This window comes from Lolium perenne, chromosome 4 (assembly GCF_019359855.2).
Source record: "Lolium perenne isolate Kyuss_39 chromosome 4, Kyuss_2.0, whole genome shotgun sequence".
Lineage (NCBI taxonomy): Eukaryota > Viridiplantae > Streptophyta > Magnoliopsida > Poales > Poaceae > Lolium > Lolium perenne.
The window spans coordinates 169,566,446-169,582,254 of NC_067247.2; the positions used below are offsets into that span (position 1 = coordinate 169,566,446).

General features: G+C 44.3%; 1 protein-coding gene across 1 annotated transcript; it reads left to right on the forward strand.

Annotated features, from left to right (window-relative positions):
* Positions 1 to 8,998: 8,998 nt before the first annotated feature.
* On the forward strand, positions 8,999 to 11,439 carry LOC127322768 (uncharacterized). The gene is made up of 6 exons (XM_071828825.1): positions 8,999 to 9,215; positions 9,828 to 9,936; positions 10,047 to 10,132; positions 10,313 to 10,480; positions 10,937 to 11,041; positions 11,167 to 11,439. Exons 1-6 carry the CDS (start codon positions 9,102 to 9,104, stop codon positions 11,326 to 11,328), a joined length of 744 nt encoding a protein of 247 aa, XP_071684926.1. The 5' UTR covers positions 8,999 to 9,101; the 3' UTR covers positions 11,329 to 11,439.
* Positions 11,440 to 15,809: the final 4,370 nt, after the last annotated feature.

The following is a 15,809-nucleotide window of genomic DNA, read 5'->3' on the forward strand; positions in this document are numbered from 1 at the left end:
AATGAATGGTGTTTGTTATCCAACAAGAGAGTGTTTAAAAGTAGCATTTATTTATTCAGTTATGTGATCATTGTTGAGAGTGTCCACTAGTGAAAGTATGATCCCTAGGCCTTGTTTCTAAGCATTGAAACATCGTTTCCAACAAGTTCTGTTACATGTTCGCTTGCTGCCATTTATATTTCAGATTGCAATTACTACTTACAATCATCCATATTACTTGTATTTCACTATCTCTTCGCCGAACTAGTGCACCTATACATCTGACAAGTGTATTAGGTGTGTTGGGGACACAAGAGACTTCTTGTATCTTAATTGCAGGGTTGCTTGAGAGGGATATCTTTGACCTCTACCTCCCTGAGTTCGATAAACCTTGGGTGATTCACTTAAGGGAAACTTGCTGATGTTCTACAAACCTCTGCTCTTGGAGGCCCAACACTGTCTACAAGAATAGAAGCGTGCGTAGTCATCACCCCCGTTGCTACTTCCAACGTAGCCGCCGGTGCATCGGCCGCCACCCCCGCCCAGGCCCCCTCGCTTGGGACCCGTACGAACCAGTGCCGTATGTCACGCCGGAGAACCCCAACGACACCAGCATCGTCGACGATGAGCCGGAGGTAACCCATTGTTCCCTTGTTCTTATCCCATTTCAATCATTTTGTGTTAGATCTAGTGTTATTAGGGTTCGTCTGTTCCTAGTTCAATCCTTTTGTGTTAGATCTTGCATTATTAGGGTTCGTCTATTCCTAGTTCACTCCTTTTGTGTTAGATCTTGCGTTATTAGGGTTCGTCTATTTCTAGTTCTAGATCTTGCGTTATTAGTGTTTGTGATTTCATTTTGTTTAAGATTCAGTTAACTTATGTGAGTAATCAATCCCATCCGGTTAATTTGTGCCGATGATGATAAATATTTGGGCACAAATTGATTCAGAGTTTGGTTAGTGAACAATTGGTGTGTACAAATTTGTTGTGCATGATCTTTGGTTCATTGTCTCAGATCCTGGATATAAGTGTGTCCAATGTAACTGAGGCTATCTCTTTTTTCGTGCCCATATTATCATGCATGATCTTTTGTTCACTCTCTGTTCCATCATTGTTGCAATTGACTCTGTGTTTTTTGCACGATATTTGGTACTACGTGACAGATGCAGAGTAGCAATGTCGACATCGACGACGAGTCCTTCCACACCAAGACTCGTCACGTCTTTAGGAGGCTGCATTCCGGCCATAACGATGGCCACTTTGCTCGAGGCGTTTACAGGTGCCCCTTCTGCAACAGAAAGCTCCGCGCCACCGACTTCAACTGCCTGGTGAACCATGCTGAATCCATTGGCAGATGCGGCGCTAGAGTTGGAACGACCGTGAACGTGCATGCGTTCATGGCCCAACACAAAGCACTTGGGATTCACCTGTGCAGACTCCAAGCGAGTCACATGCACTACCTGGAGGCGTTGAACGTGCCTACTGCACTCTCTGTATGTGACTGCTCTTTCTCTAGAGAAACTTAAATTCATGTCAAATGTAGCTTATGTTGGATCTATCGGTAGTACTGTTGGATCTGTTGTGAATATATCTATGCTATGTTGGCTACTGTATGCAGCTTATCCTATATTTTCTCTGAATTTGTGCCCTAGATTTCCTACCTGATTGGGTAAAAACGAAGGCATAAAGAAATGAATGGCGTTAAAAACAGAAGGAGAAGCTGCTCTAGATTTTCTACCAATTTGGGCAATAAAGAATGGATGAGATCGAGCGAGAGAGAGGAAAAAGGTACATTGAAAACTGCTAATCTGGGCGAAAGAGATAGAAACCAATCGCGCCCATGTCCCGGACCCACACGGCTCCACACGCTACGGCCCCACAAGCTACGGCCCCCGCTCCGCTCGTATGAACAAACACGGTCTCGTCCTATCCCACGCGGTCCCTTTCTACCAGCCCCCACACGACGCGGCTCCACTCGTCAGCACGGAACGGTCAACAGAACGAGATTCCTCCCATCCGAGCTCCTTGTGAGGGTTTTAGACAAGGGCTTGGGGAAAACTGAGGAACAACTAAGGAGCTGGGGAAAATTGAGTACAACTAAGGAACCGAGGGCACGGAAATAGAAATCCCTATGCTGTAATGCCCAAATGAATCTCATAGTAATCATCTTGTCATGTATGGTATTTATTCTGTCAATTTCCCAGCTGTAATTTATTCACCTAGCATGTTATTTATCTTTATGGAGAGACACCTCTAGTGAACTATGGACCCCGGTCCTTTCTTTTACACTGATAAAATCATCTACTGCAAACACCTATTCTGTTTACTTACTGCAAGCACTGTTCTCTTTAATTCCACTTCAACAAACATCTCTTTCCACACTATACGGTTAATCCTTTGTTTTCAGCAAAACCGGTGAGATTGAAAACCTCACTGTAAATTGGGTCAAAGTGTTTTGGTTGTGTTGTGTGCAGGTTTCACGTTGTTGCTGACGCCGGTAGTGCGCCCTACGAAAATTCAGCTAGCAGCACCTTCAGAAGTCATTTCCTTCTACTGGTCGATTCAACCTTGGTTTCTTACTAAGGGAAACTTGCCACTGTGCTCATCATACATTCCTCTTGGGATTCCCCAACGGTGTGCTCTGCACTCATCACAGCCACCTGCTGCATTCCGTACCTTCTATCCGAAAAATCTTCTCTTCTATTGTGGTGATTGTTATTTCGGAAATCTTGGATCGGTGGAAATCTCGACAGTGGGTCAGCCGCGATTGTCGGCTGAGTTGGATCACCCAATGCATAACTATCCGCATATCCTTGATCATCTCAGCCAGAGTGATTGGCATGTTTCTCTGCAACCTTTGCCACAGTGACGAGCCTCGTCGGCATCCATTGCAGAACCAACTGATGGCTTGAGCTTCTATCACTCATTCACACGAGTTTCTTGTTGCACTCCAATGGGTTGGATATTCCCGGTCAGTTTTGTTCTCTCGCAGTTGGCACATGGCGAGCTGTTGCGGACGATTCGGTCTCTTGTACGTACTGTTGAAGTTACTGACAAAGGCTTCTTCGAAATCTATCCACCCGTTTGTGTTTCCTCTGGGCAGATTGTTCAACTAGATGCGTGTCGGTCCCACCAGTACCGACGGTATGAACCTTACTGCCCAACGGCGATTTCCTCCTCTGGCCACGTATACCGCTGTGATGTAATCAACGAGCCAATCTTCTGGCTTGGTGCTGTCGTCATAAGTCCTTGTGTCCCTGGGCAACTGAAAGTTACGCACAAGAGGTTCTTCCCTCATGATCCGGGGGCCGAAAAATGGCGGCCCCGGAGGACCTTCAGCTTCAACCATCTCGGACTCTGTCCAGCCTGTGTCGGCAGGAATCTTTCTCCCACACGATCTCCCAGAGGGTTTCGGTGATAACCGACTCTCTCCATTTCCGAGTCACCGTCATCATACCGTCTTGGTATTGTACCGCTGGCCCTTGGATATCTCGATGGAGGCATTCCCCCACTGGCATTTGCCGCTCTTGTTGGGCGATAATTTTGCATGGCTTCGTCATTTCCGGCATATCCTTGGCCCGCTCCCTGGCTTCTTCTGTCGGCATTGTTCAACCCGACTTTCTATTTTCCGGTTAAAACCGGATCATACACCATCATGTTCTTGGTGTTGACACTTTTTTCTCTTCTTTTGTCGGGATGGGGGGACGATGCCTGCCCATGCAACTTTTCTCCTGCACCCCCAACCGAATGAATGATTTGGGATGCTCCGGCACCTTGCTTACTCCGGGAAGCCTCTGCAGTTTGTTTAGTAGCCATAGCAAGTAATTCTTTAACTCGAGCTTGCTACTTTATAAAATCATCACCCGATAGAGTTTCAAGTTCCTCTACTGCGGCCTGAGCAGCCCTAAGAGTTTTATTCGGAGTGCTATACTTCGGCTTCTCTGCCGGCGAAAGGGACACCGACATAGATTTACCGGAATGAACTTCCCGGCGCAAGTCCTTATCTAGGTTACGACGTCTAAGCCGGGTAGCAGCTACTCTAGCAGGATCTGCGCTAACAGAAGCAAAGCCATGGGCTACATTGTACTCACGTAGGGTGATGTTCAGCGCCTGCTGGGCACGACCTATCTTGTTGGCTCTGGTAAGAAGAGTCTGGCGCTGCACCTCCAGCTCGGCCTGAGTCAACACCGCGTCGGCATTGGACGCGACAAGCATTGACCGCACGTTCATGGCGGCTTGAAGAGGAGTTGCTGCCGGGGGCACGTTGGAGGTTCTGGCGATGTTCTGCTCCCGCTCCAGCGCTGGCTTTGCCGGGCGCGCGGACTTGGTGGGGGCATTGTTTCCACCGGCAGCTCCTTTGCTGGAATCACTAGTGCCTGCCATCATCGCCTCGATGCTGCCAGTGGTGCGATCGGTATGCAACCCGCGTGCAGCGCGTGACACCGGTGGATCCGGAGCCATCAGCACCACTGCAGGATACCTGCGTGCCAGCACGGTGCCGACGTAGATCCGATGCAAGAAGAAGAGCATGACGCCGCCGTTCCTGGGGAAGGTCGTGCCATTGGCGAAGCTGCCGACGTTGTCGCTAACAAAATCCAACGAGCCGAGCCACTGGATGAGACCAGAGACCACACGCTTGCCGGAGGCGGTGACGAACCCCGTCCAGATACGAACCCCAGCCGACGCAGCTGGTGGCCCCATGGTGGGCGCCAACTGTCGTTGTGGTGAATAGACAAATGCCATGGGTAGGCTTATGTTGGGGCCAAGTGGGCACCGAGGGATCTGGATGAGGGGGAGATGAAGGAGAAACTCACACAAACACTCACAAGACACACGATCTACCCAGGTTCAGGGCCCTCGTGAGGAGGTAACACCCCTATTTTCCACATAATGATCTACTTCCATTTCTTGGCTCGAAATATACACTACATCAATTATGCTCACATCAGAATCTTCAAAATGAAGATGTTTAGGACTAGCAGTAGCATCATCAAGCAGAGTTTTTGCTTTCATGACTGACTCTCCTTCAAGAATAAAAAATAAAAAGCATATGAAAATCTAATCATATAGCATAGTTTCTCAGTGAAATATATTTAGAAAGCAACAATGAAAACATACTAGAAGTTTCCCACTCATCATAGTGAGGGTGAGAAATATTAGCTGCACTGGATATTGAAACAACTGAATCTTGATTTGGAAAAACATATAAGAGTGGCAGCTTCTGACATGAAAGAACAACTCGGAAAAATGAAATTACAAAGAAACACTTACTAGTTGCAGATATGTCGGATTTTGACTTATATTTATCCAAAATAGGTTCATGATGAGTCTTAATAACAAGATCAGATGGGAAATCTTCTTGAGGTGTACTAGCACTAGCATCATCTAACAAAGTATTTTCCTTGATTACTGAATCTCCTTCAAAGTTAAAATACATACAATAAGCAATGAAAATAAAAAAAGATGAAATCTAATCATAGAGTAGACTTCCGAGTGAAATATATTTAAAAAGCAACAATGAGAACATACTATAAGTTGCCAACTCGTCATAGTGCGGGTGAGAAAAATCAGCTACACTCAGAAGATTAGCAGATGGACACTGTTTTGGCCCTTATCTAATGTCAACTACAAAAATAGGAAAAAATGACAAATACATATAAGAGTGTCAGCTTGTTACAAGAAAGAACAACTCAGAAAAATGCAATTAAAAGAAACACTTACTACTTGCAGATATGTCATATTTTGAATTATCTTTGTCCAATATAGGTTCATTATGGGTCTTCATAACAAGATTAGAAGGGGAATCTGTTTGAGGTGAGCTAGTACCAGCATCACAATTACTTTTATCACCTTCATAAATTTATTAAGAAAAAATAGAAAAGTTAAATTAAAACAGAATCGGAAACATGTTACAACAAAATAATACGGATTAAGTATATATTATAAGGCACAAAAGAACACATACCGGTAACATTTGAGTCAGCAGGAGCCTTATTCTGTTCAATAACAAGGTCACTGCAATGTGAACTCTTGGCAACCATTTCTTCATGCTCGTCCATAAAATGAACATGATCACTTGCAGCATGTGCTTGTCGGCTTGAAACAATATTGCTTGTAGTACCTTAAAAAAATAGAAAATTTGTAAAAACCAAATACTTGCTTGTAGTATGTTAAAAAATAGAGAACAATTTTTTTTTTTAAAGGAGTGTGGTCTAGCCAAGGTTGGAACTTGATGATGACCTTCATAATTATCTACATCACTAGCAAACGATGCGCCAACTTTTCCATCTCCAACAAATATATGCTCTACAAGATCAGTGCATTTGTTAACCGTGTAACCTGTAGGTGGCTGGAAGTGCATCTCAGATGTAGGTGGTTGCGAGTGCGTCTCAGTTGAAGGAGGCTTGTAGTGCATCCCAACTGGAGTTGACTTGAAGGGCGTCTCAGCTGGAGTTGACTTGAAGGGCTTCTCAGCGGGAGGTGGCTGGAAGGGTGCCTCAGCTGGAGGTGGCTGACAGTGCTCAGAAATAGCAGAGAAAATTTCCGTGAACATCAAATCAAAACTTCTCTCTCGAAATTTTGTAACATCACCATCAATCTTCTCTTTGTGTGATTTAATGATAGAACCAACAAATTTCTGTACCTGAATTGAAAAATGATGATAGTTACGACAAATTCTCCATTGGAGAAAATATAGTAAAGCAACATAGATACCAATTACACAAAAATAAACTAGACAATAAAGGTGCAAGCACGAAAAGAACTAAAAAAACATCTGCATATAAAAAATCTTAAGTATTTAAGTGTAGAAACATACTAAAAAATAAGGTGCATGAGAGAGAATATATCACAAAATAATTGTAAAAAATATGTAAGAGGAACTAACATCCAGAGCTATATTCCCAAGATTGTTAGAATATGAATTAAATGGATCTGAATTCATATTTCCTAGCTTGAATTTGACACATTTGAACCATAACAAAACGAAGACAATACTAATTAACTCATGCCGCTTGGACTGCTTTTTCAAGAATTCTTTAAATTCAAGATTACTATACGGAGTAAACGACTTCTCCCTAAACTGCACATTGAATGAAAAAGGAAAAGAAGTTGATAAGAACTTAAAAAATGATGAAAAAAAAGACATAATCCATGGGATAAAAGAAGGCTTACAACAATTGCTCCGAAAACAAATCTCCTTAAAGATTGAATTCTATCAAACTGAGTAACAAGCTTGAAGTCAGCATTGTTAACATAGAATATCCTTGGAACACCATAGTTAATACTATGTTGAAGAGAACGTGGGTTTAGTTCCTGATTTGGTAGGAGAATATTAAGAACATAAAATCACCATAATTAGTGCCTAATTGCGCCTAACTGCAGTAGAAAGCAAGAAAACACATAAACAACGGCTAGAACCCTAATTAATGCGGTAGGAGTAGACACGCCAGAATGCGGGGCGTGGTGGCGGCGAGGAGAGATGCCTCGCAGAGCAGAACAAGCAGCGAAGAACGAAGAAGGAACAGAGGAACAAGTATTGTCTGAAGGGAACAACAGAAAAGAAACATACGTCGAACGCGAAAATGGGATGAGCCCACGAACTAAAACCCTTGAGCGAACCGGTACTCGGTAGGTGCACTAGGCCAAAACCTATTCATCGCCCAGCAGCGCGTGTTAATACACTCTGCACGCATTGTTGGAGATTTTGGGCCGCGGCCCATTAGTGCATTTTTTTTCGATTCACTGGCTGGGTATTTGTTTAGGCTTTTATCGGTTTTCTTCCCGGTTTATCTGGTTTTAGTTGTATCTTTATTCAGTTTGCTTTGGCTTTTTATAGTTTTTTTCAGAATTTGTTTAAATTTAAATTTTGCTCCGTTTCAGATTTTGTTTAAATTTAAATTTTGCTCCGCTTCAGAATTTGTTAAATGCTATATTAGGTGGAATTCGAACCTTGGTCCATGCATTAGAGGGCCGAAGCTGCAGCCAATGGGCTAGTGCGTGAATGGTGTACAAAAATGGAGAAGTTTCGTACTGGTCTAAGCCATGGAAGGAATTAATGGGCCGCCCCCAAAAAAACAGAATATGCGTGCGTGTTGTACAAACGCTCGCTAAGGAGCGATGAATAGGTGTACCCGCGCGTTAGCGAGCAATTTCCGTATAGACAGACAATGCGGTACGTACCGGGAAAATCTATACACCGACCAGGTCGGTGGCTACCGGCCACTGCACACCCCCTGGTCAGGTTTGGGCGAGGCCCATTTTTTCTATTTAGCCTGTAGTAGTTTGGTTTTCCTTTTTTCTTTTCTGGTTCCTTTTTCTGTTTTTCTTTTCTGTTTTCGGTTTGTTTATATTTTTTCAGATTCAATTTTTTTTTATTTTTAAAATTGTTCAAATTGAGAAAATGCTTAAATTAAAAAATGTTCAAATTTGAGAACGTTCAAATCTGAAAACCTTTCAAATTTGAAATATGTTTCAAATGCGAAAATATAAACAAAATGTTTAAATTAAAAAATGTTCAAATTTTTAAAAACTGTTTGACTCTGAGAACCGTTCAAATCAGAAAACCGTTCAAATTTGAAATCTGTTCAAAATATTTCAAATGCAAAAAATATTAAAATTAGAAAAATGTACAGATTTTTAAAAAATTCAAATTTTTAGAAAGTTTAGATTCAAAATTTGTTCATATTCAGCAAAACATAAATGAAACAGCAGAAAAAAAAAAAAGAATCGAAAGGAGAGAAAAGATACTGGGCCGGCCCAGTACTCCCGCCTGGGGTGTGCGGTGTGCCGGTGTGTGCAAAGGGCGACCAGGGTGGCGCACCTCCCGTACGTACCCGTGCTGGTTCTGTGGCGAGAGAGAAAGGCTGGAACTGATCGAGGCAGCCCAGTTGGTATAGGTGCCGGTTCCGTGGCCCTCAATCAACCGAAACCGATCCGTGCAGGCTTTCCGTGCCGCTCAATCTTCAACACAAACGCGCGCCTATATTTACACGCTTCCACTCGGCACCCAAACCGAACGTGCCTCGTTTGCTCTGTCCCGCCGTCTCCAACTCCGGCGACCGAGACCACTTTCCTTCTCGCCGTAAACGAGAGAGAAAGAGCGAAACTTCGAGCCAAGGATCATGGCGACCATGGGTCTGCCGCGGACGGAGGAGGAGTTCCGCACTTCCTTCTTCGACGGAGAGACGACGATCGAGAACAGGATCCAGGCCCTCAAGAACCTTGGCGCCACCGAGGTACAATACATTGCTAATTAACTTGTATTGACCTGTCAGGGAATCTGCAGCTAATTACTTCGAGCAAATTCGATGGAGTTGTTTTCTCATCTAATACCAGTTGATTAGCACGAACATGCATGACTGAAGAATCTGCTGCCTGATACACAATGATACTATATATGGTTTATCTATCAGGGGATATTCACTTTGGCTCATAGGAGCATTTGCTCCCATTGTGTGAATCTACATTTCGAAGTGTCAAAAAATTCTAAACTAAAAATTTTCATGTACATCTACACATTTTATGTTCGTACACAAGTTTTCAAACAAAATTATAAAAATTTGTGGCTCCAGTAAAAAAGACAAATTTTGATGCTATAACACGACTACATACAAGACATTTTTTTATCTTTTTTGTACACGCCACATAAAATGTTGTTTCTCCATGAAAACTTGTGCACTAACATAAAATGTCACGATGTACAACAAAAAATTTATGTCAGAATTTTTTGACATTTTTAAAATTGTTTTTTAATTATTTTGTATAATAGGAGCAAATGCTCCTATGAGCCAAAACGCCACCTCCTATCTATCAGCAATGTCATAACGCAGTGTGTATAATGTATGCAGATCAGCAACAGGAAGTCGTGCCGGTGGCTGAACGACAGCTTGCTTCTGGAGCTCGTCCCTTGTCTTGACGCCGACGAGATCAAAGGCCTCTTCGCTCCACCACCATGGGGTAAATAATCGATCGATCCAACAAACCTGAAAACTCCATTATTCCTCTGCATTTCAATTACTCGACCACAAGAGTCACATGATTCTGATCGACGTTGTGCGCGTGTGCAGGTGAGGAGCAGCCCATGTCCGCGTTCTGCATGACAAGTGCTGCTGCTGGATGGGATGTCTTCAGGACCATCGACATGGACGTTCAGGTAGGCGGCTATATATATTGAGGCCAAATGCATGTACACAGATGTGCAGATTTTTTGCTTTAATATACTAGCACCATTGCACCATCAGCTCGTACATGTGTTTCATCGTCATCGTACAGTACACAGTACCACCAGTATGAGCACTTATAGTATATTGTTGGCGATTTTTATCATCTCTAGGCAAGTTTTATGCAATTTCACACGAAACAATCGCCTGCGGATCGGAAGAACAGTCGTCGTCTGGACCAAGATGAGGCGATCGCGCTGAAAGCATGGCACCGTGTAGATGGTCAGACAAGAGAAGCTATCAAGAGCAACTTCCTGCCTCATCTGCTCGGAATATACGAAGTATGTGTACTTCTTATGAACCTACGTTTTCTGAACCACATGTATACATTGTATTTTGAGCTCTGCCCGTCAACATTGCTTAGGAAGGTAGAACATGGATTCAGTGGCCTTGGAAATTTTGCAGCGATTTAAAGCTAGTACTACCCAAACTAGTTAATTACACTAGTTATCCAACTGAAAGTACATGTGTACTAGATTAATTGTCCATGTGTATTGATTCCTTGCATAAACGAGGATATTTTCACTAGTGTCCGTGAAGACGCTTGGAACATTACAGTATTCACTGTCCAATCAAGACTTGTAAACTCTTCAGCAATGTTAAGTCAATCCAGCAGTAGTTAACTAGTTATCCAGCTGAAAGTACATAGGAGTATATTACTGTCTATGTCAGTGTTGATTCCATGGAGGTACTAGCTAGTTAACACTAAAGAGTTTCTAATTCAATTGATTTTGCAGGCACGAGTGAGGGCCTTCATCGAGGACACGAGCGGCGACAAGGATGTGCTCGCGCTGGACGTGCAGGACCCGTTCCAGAGGCTGCTCCTACACGGCGTGTGCGAGGTAATTGAGAAAACGTCTGACGAAGCTGCGTAATATACAGCTGATCAGTTTTCTGAAACCAGGCTAGTTTACTTATATTGATCGTCACTTACTCACTTGCTTACTTTTTGTATAAATGAGTGCAGTTCTACAATGTCGTGTCTGAGACGACGAGCAGCACCGTGAGAGAGTGCGGAGGGGAGAAGCTGTGGAAGACGACGATGATCACGAAGAGACCGGGCACGGCCGCTCCATCCAGGATCACGCTGGTCGATTTCCTCGCTAGAAGGAAAAATGGCTCACTGTGACGTACTGACGTTCTGCCTGGCACCCAATTTTTGTTATTATTACTACTCCCTCCAATCCAAATTATTCTAGATACTTTATCTAGATAAAGTTGAATCATTTAATTTGAAGCATAGGCAGTATTCTACTTAGTTCATGTTATGGTAGTTAGCTTCGAGATGACAACTGATTTTTTTTTATAGAAAACTCAAAAAAAAGCCCACCGCAATTCGTGGCTCGGGATTAAAAAACTTATTTTTTAATTTCGTTCGCGAGTTGCCATTGATATTGGTTGACACCTTTATGAAGCATTGATAAACTATATTTGATACCATTTTTGACCAATGGGATCCGCTCTAAGTAATGACGTGGCATACAATCTTAACACATTTTGACTGAACCGTTAAAATAGACGATGGGCCAGCAATGAAGATGGGACTTCATACATTATCTCTATTTCCTCCTCACCATCATGTTTCCCGTCTACTTCCCGTAACGCCGCCTATCTTGCGCTTTGTCTCCCATCAAAACACGCATCGCGTAACCTGATAGTTCAATATGGTGTGCATTCTTGCCTGCCGCCCTCCTGCTTCGTCTTTAGGCAACTGAGGGAGGCGTCAGGCGAGGTCGTCGAGGTCTTCGACGATGTCGAGCTGCACTGCCGCTGGAGTGCGTGGGAGCGGTGACCTCCTTGTCCGTGGTTTTAGTTCAAATTTAAACCAAATTCACGACTAGAATTATGTAATGGAGGAGGTAGTTGGGAAACTTCATTTGATTACTTAGGATATTTCATTCATTTGATTACCTAGGTTCCATCCGTATGCTGCACTAAACAGAGGAAGGTAGTGTTTCTGCTTTGTATCCCAGCTGTATAGCCAGTATCTTTTTTTTTTTTTTGAGGAAGTATAGCCAGTATTCGAACCCGTTTGATTTCCGAAAGTCGTTCGTTCTGCTTCTGCGTCGATGAAACTGTACTAGTACGACTATCGATCTTGTCGTCTCATGGTTGGAACGATCGGTCGCACACACTCTACGTACTAGAGTGACTCTATGTCAGGATCAGAGAACAGCGAACGGTGCAGATGCGTCGCTCAGAAGCCAACGCCCAGGATGTACCCCTTTTTTGAACCGTTACCTTTTCGCGCGTTAATCGTGCTTAAGCTGTAATAAATCAGAATTGCTAATCATGCGTGGTCCTACTCTTTCGATATAAAGGAGTAGGAGTGGGAGGATGGGAGGCACGCTAATGAAAACCTAAAATTTCTATTCCTGTTTTGCACTTTACCTTACCTAGTTGTAGATCTGAGCCGCCGGAGCTCCACCTTCTTCCTCCTCTCCGGCTATGGCCAAGTCATGATCCACCGGGGTCCTGACAAGTTGGTATCAGAGCGAGCGGACAACACCCACCCTCCCTTACCCAATTCCATCACTTTCCCCACCTCCATCCCCAACTGCCACCACCATGCCGTCCGACACCAGATCGCGATCTACGTCGCGCGACCACCGCGCCCGTGGCGAGGGCCGTGCCGCTACGACGGAGGACGACGACCCCGAGGACGAGCAACGCATGGCCCGACTTCCTCGCGAAGTTCGCGCCATCCGCCGCCGTCTGGACAGGCACGAACAAGCATCGGCCGATACATCGGCCGCCCTCGTCGCGATGCAAGGTGAGATGTCCCGTATGACTCAGATGCTGGCTACCTTATTTACTTCTTTACCGTACGCTAGCGCCGCCGGGATCGCATCTCCCTCCCTTCCCAGCCTCACCACCACCCAAAGCAACCTCCTTGCCACACCACCACCACTGTCCCACGTTTCCCTCTCACCGATCTCTGAGGTTACCACACCGATGCCAACTCCGGTCACCACCACTCCTATACCACCCCAATTCGGCGCCTTGACGCCGGAGAACCTACCACACCCATCCTACCCACCCAAAGCCACCACCTTTTCTCCATCCACACAGCCAATTTACACATACACGGCACCGCTCGTCGCTACCTCCACCTTACATACCACATCACCACCGATCCACCACACTCACCAAGTTTCCAACCCAAACACCAACCCACAGATGTATCAACAAACATCAGTTCCACAAGCACATCCCTCTTCCGTTCCCAACACTAGCCAAAACCCATACTATCCACCACAGTACCATTTTCCCTTCACCCAAACCCAATTCCTACCACCACCAACGCCTACACCACAGCCTCAACAGCAAAACTATCCCATATACTCCCAACCACAACCTAGTCAACGATTTCCTCACCCACAGCAACCTCAGAACAATTACGAGGTGCACCTGCGGACACCACATGTAGAGCTGCCTATTTTCTTAGGTGAAGCCCCAAGAGCATGGCTGCTTGAGTGTGAAGATATTCTCGACTTGGTCAATATTCCAGCAGAGCACAGAGTGAAATGGGGTTTGGCCCACATCAGAGGACAGGCTAAAACGTGGATCAGTACCTCGGGACTGAATTTGAGAACTCTGTCTTGGGAACAACTCAGTCAAGTCCTCATAGATCGTTTCCCTGATGCAGTCTCTAATGATCCTATGGATCAACTGCAACTACTGAAGCAACTGACGACAGTAAACACATACATTGACTCATATGAATCATGGATGACACTGATGAAAAGGGACAGAAATTACCTGCCTCAGGACTTCTTTGTTGACCGTTTTATCAGTGGTCTGAAGGAGAGCATCAAGCATCAAGTACAATGTCAAAAACCTGATTCATTGCTGTCTGCATATTGGTATGCCAGGCAATACGAAAAGGCATCCAACTCTGTCATCAGACGACCTGGACAAATCCTCCCTCCAGCTCGAGCTCCCCAGGCACCAAACAGACCAATAATACCCAGAGATAACAGAAACAGGGTAGCCAACGACAGAGTAAGAGAACCTCGCAAGTGTTGGTATTGTCCAGAAAATTGGATAATTGGGCACAAATGCCAACCAATGATCAGAGCCCTGCAGGTGATTGAAATGCAAGGCAATGATCATGACATGGAGAACCAAGCAGCAGAGGAGGTCCAACACCAACCTGTTGCCATACAGCAAGCCCCACCAATGGAGGCAGTCCCTGAGATCCCAGAAGAACAGGAACAGCTAATGAATATATCATCTGCAGCTTACAATGGATGTCCTGGTGACTCCACAATTTCTCTCCTACTTAAGCTGAACAAGGCTTCAGCAGTGGCTCTGGCCGACACGGGCAGTACTGATACTTTCATGGACATGGAATTTGCTCAAGCCCACAACATTCCCCTAACTGCTACCAAACAAAGAAGTGTAAAAGTGGCAGGTGGTGGTACCCTCTCTTCTACAGCTACAGCTTATGACTGTCAATTCAGTATACAAGGCCACAAGTTCACTACCAACTTCAAAATATTAGAGCTACAAGGAGCAGATATCATCTTGGGGGTTAACTGGTTCAAACAACACAATCCAGTCACCTTTGATTTCCTGAAGAGGCAGCTCATAATTGGAGTAGATGACAAGGTTCTTACTCTGAAAGATCATCTATTTCCCACAGATAAACTCCTCATCTCATCTGAGAAATGCAATAAATTAATTGCCAATGGAGCTTCTGGGTATTGGCTCTGCAGTGTACAACCTGACACTGTCAATACTGAAGGACTACAGCCACAAGTGTCTGACCCAGTCAATACCTTGCTGCATCAATTCCAGGATATCTTCCAACCACCAGTAGGCCTTCCTCCCCCAAGACACTGTGACCATCAAATTCCATTGTATCCTGATGCTAAACCACCAAACATCAGGCCTTACAGGATGTCACACAGTCAGAAAAATGCTGTTGAGCAAGTGATCAAAGAAATGTTGAAGAATAAGGAAATCAGATTGAGCAAAAGTCCATTTTCTTCTCCTGTGATTTTGGTTAGGAAAAAGGACAAGTCTTGGAGACTCTGTGTTGATTTCAGAGCTCTCAATGCTCTCACTATCAAAAATAAATTTCCAATCCCTGTCATAGAGGATTTACTGGATGAATTGCAAGGAGCAGTCATTTTCTCTAAATTTGACTTAAAATCTGGATATCACCAGATAAGAATGCATGAGGAAGACATTCCCAAGACTGGTTTCTCCACACACATGGGCCACTATGAATATTTGGTCATGCCTTTTGGCTTGTGCAATGCTCCTGCTACCTTCCAGGAACTAATGAACAATATATTCTCTAAATATCTGAGGCAGTTTGTCCTGGTATTCTTTGATGATATCCTCATATACAGTAAGTCCAAGGAAGAGCACCTAGAACACCTGAAAATAGTCCTCAATATTTTCAGAATGCATGAACTCAAGGCAAAAATATCCAAGTGCCAATTTGAGCAACCACAGATAGAGTACCTTGGGCATATTATCTCTGGCAAAGGAGTGGCCACTGACCCATCCAAGATACAGGACATTCTTAACTGGCCAACACCACAGTGCATCAAGCAACTCAGAGGCTTCCTGGGACTCACTGGTTACTACAGAAGA